This window comes from Centruroides sculpturatus, unplaced genomic scaffold (assembly GCF_000671375.1).
Source record: "Centruroides sculpturatus isolate CEXI.00-Female unplaced genomic scaffold, Cexi_2.0 scaffold927, whole genome shotgun sequence".
NCBI classification, from domain to species: Eukaryota; Metazoa; Arthropoda; class Arachnida; order Scorpiones; family Buthidae; genus Centruroides; species Centruroides sculpturatus.
In genome coordinates this window covers 208,543-212,196 of record NW_019385272.1, presented here as the reverse complement: position 1 = coordinate 212,196, position 3,654 = coordinate 208,543, and the positions used below count along the sequence as shown (strand labels likewise).

At 31.3% G+C, this 3,654-nt stretch overlaps 1 protein-coding gene across 1 annotated transcript in view; it reads left to right on the top strand.

The window, feature by feature from the left end:
* Positions 1-3,184, top strand: part of LOC111637000 (cyclin-C-like) — a 42,213-nt gene extending 39,029 nt beyond the window's left edge. Inside the window, exon 11 of the mRNA XM_023382403.1 lies at positions 3,082-3,184. Within this exon, the coding sequence (XP_023238171.1) occupies positions 3,082-3,166 (85 nt within the window). The 3' untranslated portion in view covers positions 3,167-3,184. The remainder of the gene's footprint in view (positions 1-3,081) is intronic.
* Positions 3,185-3,654: the final 470 nt, after the last annotated feature.

Sequence of the window (3,654 nt, the reverse complement as noted above, 5' to 3'; positions counted from 1 at the left end):
CCGCCGTCGTCTTTTATAGCGACGATAGAGGAGCCACACACAAGCAATCACTTCCACATCCATTTCCAAACCGAGCCAGTGCGCACGCTCCGCTAAACGCTCGTCAAACGCCTAGTGTGTACAGGGCCGCCGTCGTCTTTTATAGCGACGATAGAGGAGCCACACACAAGCAATCACTTCCACATCCATTTCCAAACCGAGCCAGTGCGCACGCTCCGCTAAACGCTCGTCAAACGCCTAGTGTGTACAGGGCCGCCGTCGTCTTTTATAGCGACGATAGAGGAGCCACACACAAGCAATCACTTCCACATCCATTTCCAAACCGAGCCAGTGCGCACGCTCCGCTAAACGCTCGTTGAAAACGCCTAGTGTGTACAGAGCCTTAACGTGCTTAATAATTGCGTGACGTTAATTCAGAAACGTATTTTAATTAATAATTCTGTCACCTTGATGCGCTGAATCAATTATCAAATGGCTGATTTTCCTCACTTTATTAAGAGCTCCTGCCACTTTTCTCTGACGAAAATGCTATGTCCATAGCATTTTTTTTTTACTTTTCTGGCTGTCATACATAATAGAAGGAAAGTATGGCAATCGGTCAAAAAATGACCTTCCAAGGACTCGGAATTTTGAAACATTAAGAAATGAAAAAAATAATAAAAATGCTCACGAATTATACGGTATCACTTTTACGGAAGTTGCACATCGTCGTTGGAATTACTTTGGCCGCATTTTNCCTGAGGATATCCTGTTAAGTAAATTGAAAATATTAGCATTTTTCCATCCTTGCTTATTGTTAATTCATTGTTTAATTCAGTAGATTAAGTACATTGTCTAGTTTGATGTTAAATTATAGATATATCTGATAGAATTGTTTAAATTTAACCCTTTCTCTGTACTGTGGAAAATGAGGTTTTTTCATACTAATCACAGATTTGGTAAGGCTCATGTGGGACGAATGAATTGTGAGGAATAGGTGTTTGGGCACCCATACATTGAGGGGTATGGAGTACGTGCTTCCCCTTTTCATCTGGGTTGCCCTTTTCCTAATTTCAAAAAGAGCATCAAATAGTAAATTCCTGAGTTCTAGCAAGCCTATTTTGCAACTATAAAAGAAACATGAACAATATTTGTCCATTGTCCCATGCAACTTTGTACATTAACCAAACTACATTTCTTGTTTTCGATACCAAGTTAGCCTCAGTGTAACCAGCACCACCTTTTAGGAGCACTGATCTGACATTGATTCAGAGTTTGAAACTCCTTGCATAATGTACGATGCCCTTTTTTTATAGTTTGTGTCCCCTCTTTGATAATCTGTGGGCACCACTGGGCAGGGTCCAATATATTTGGGCCAACCCACCCAAAAAAATTGCTAAGTCAATCCCGATTTGAACCTAGCCATACCTCAAACTTTACTTAACATTAGTAATTGTTTTTGTTTATTCTGTATATTGAGTTCTTGAAGAAAATACAGTTTTGATGAAAAGATATCAAGAAAGAATCTGTCAAGCAATTACCTGTAAAGTTTTACAAAATTACATCGCATATATTTATATAGTTTAGGAAAGTTATTAATGATATTTTATGTAATAGTTAATTAATAAATTTCTCTATTAAATCTACAGGTTCTTGATATTAGTAATCGGGAATATCAAAAATTATTTCGGGGTGTCACAAAAGATAGTTTACAACTTTAATATTATGGAACCGCATATTGAGCACTGTCATAACCAACACAAACTTTTTGATTTGGTGTATCGTAGTTTATGTTCGTATGTCAATTCAAAGCCACAATATAAAAAGTTTGATGTTGTAAACTACCTTTTAGGATACCATGTATTATCAAAATCTATACCTTATCTCAAAAAATTATTCATATTATTGGAAAATAATTTTTGATAGTTTAAACTCCTACATTTTCCACGACTGTATATGTCTTTTTTAAATATATATACTGTATATTGCATCTTTTTTCAGTCACTTTAAAAAACAACATGTCTCATATCTCGAACGGTTTGTTTGCTTTGTGATGATTCTGTCTACAGTGGAAAAGGTAGCTTACATAAAACCAAGGTTGTTTAATAAATTGATTGAAGAGAAGAGCAATATATTTTCTTAAGTTAGTTTATGAGCATATTACTTTGATAGTAAAGGAACCGATGATGGGTGTTGTAACTAAAACATTTTTATAAGTAATGAAAGTGATCTCTTAAGTGAGCTGTGCATTTTGTCTTGTTAAAAAGTCATCAAGGCAAGATAGATTCTCTCATATCATTCATTTTTATTGTTTGTTTGTTTGAATAAAAATACATATTTAAAATTTATTCTGAAAATTTTTTTAATAACTTGTATAAGAAACAAATTTACATTAATTTTTCTATTTTTTTGAAAACATATTATATTTTCTGGTGTAATACTTGCCTTTTGATGTTTTTCTACCTTCCGAAAAGTGCTACCTACAGATTAAACTATAAGTTATTCAAAACAGTATGTACTATTGTATTTTTTTATGTAAATTTATTAATAATGATTAAACTATTAGGAAGAGAAATACTTATGTACTAAGTGATCAAACAAAAAGTTTACTTGTGAGAAGTAGACTTGGTGACATGTAAGCTATTATTACTCTCCTTACACAGCGTGAGAAAGATCTAAATCTTGAATATCTATTAATATAGACTCACAGGATAACATTTAATTTCTTGCCGATACCATCCAGTCGACTCCTCGCCATTAAACTTTTCTATTTGATCGGCTGGTACATTACGAAAAGTTCTTTAAAAAGTTTTGTTTTAATTCAACTTATTCACCAGAAAATATGATTTTTATTATGCAAAGAAAAGATAGTTATATCACAGTTTCATTAAAATTAAATTAATTCATTAAATATTTCAAATATTGTATTAATTTAAAGTAAGTATTCTTTATTACAAATATTTAAGAAAAAACAAAAAATAATTAATTTTATTAAGTGTTTTCTTTATCATTTTAATGAATTAATTTAATAGACATTTATTACATTAAATTAGTTTAATAGTATTTTACAGCGAGAACAATAAAAATCTTATATTTTTGTAGACCCCCTTCTCAGGGAGCTGGATCTTCCCAAAATGATCCCAACAATCAACCAAATTCAACACAACAATCAACTGTGCAGGGATAACATTATAACACATTGTAATATAAAAATAAAATATTTGTTTTTAAATATGTATTTTTGAGTAGTTTTTGGTGATTTTCAGGTGAGTTACTAATTTATATTCTGCAAAAGAAAATTTAAACAACAGAATATTTTTTTGTTTTTCAAAATCTTCAATTATTTATATAAATATATAAAAGAACCATCTATATTTAAGTAAATGATTGATTTTAATTAACAATTAACCTTATTTTAGCTGGGATAAAATAAGTTAAAAAAACATTTTTCATTCACTTGGCTCAATTGATTCATGTTAGTGGATTTGTTGAATCATTATTTAATAGAAGGAATACAATTATTTTATTCACTGTAACTGTATATTGGATTCATTATAGTTTCTGTATACTTAATAAATATATTTTATATTCATGGATAGTTATATCAATGCAGTAAATTTTCTGGGCCCATCATGGGTGATGAAGGATGGTTACTCTAGACATAGCCCATCAAAC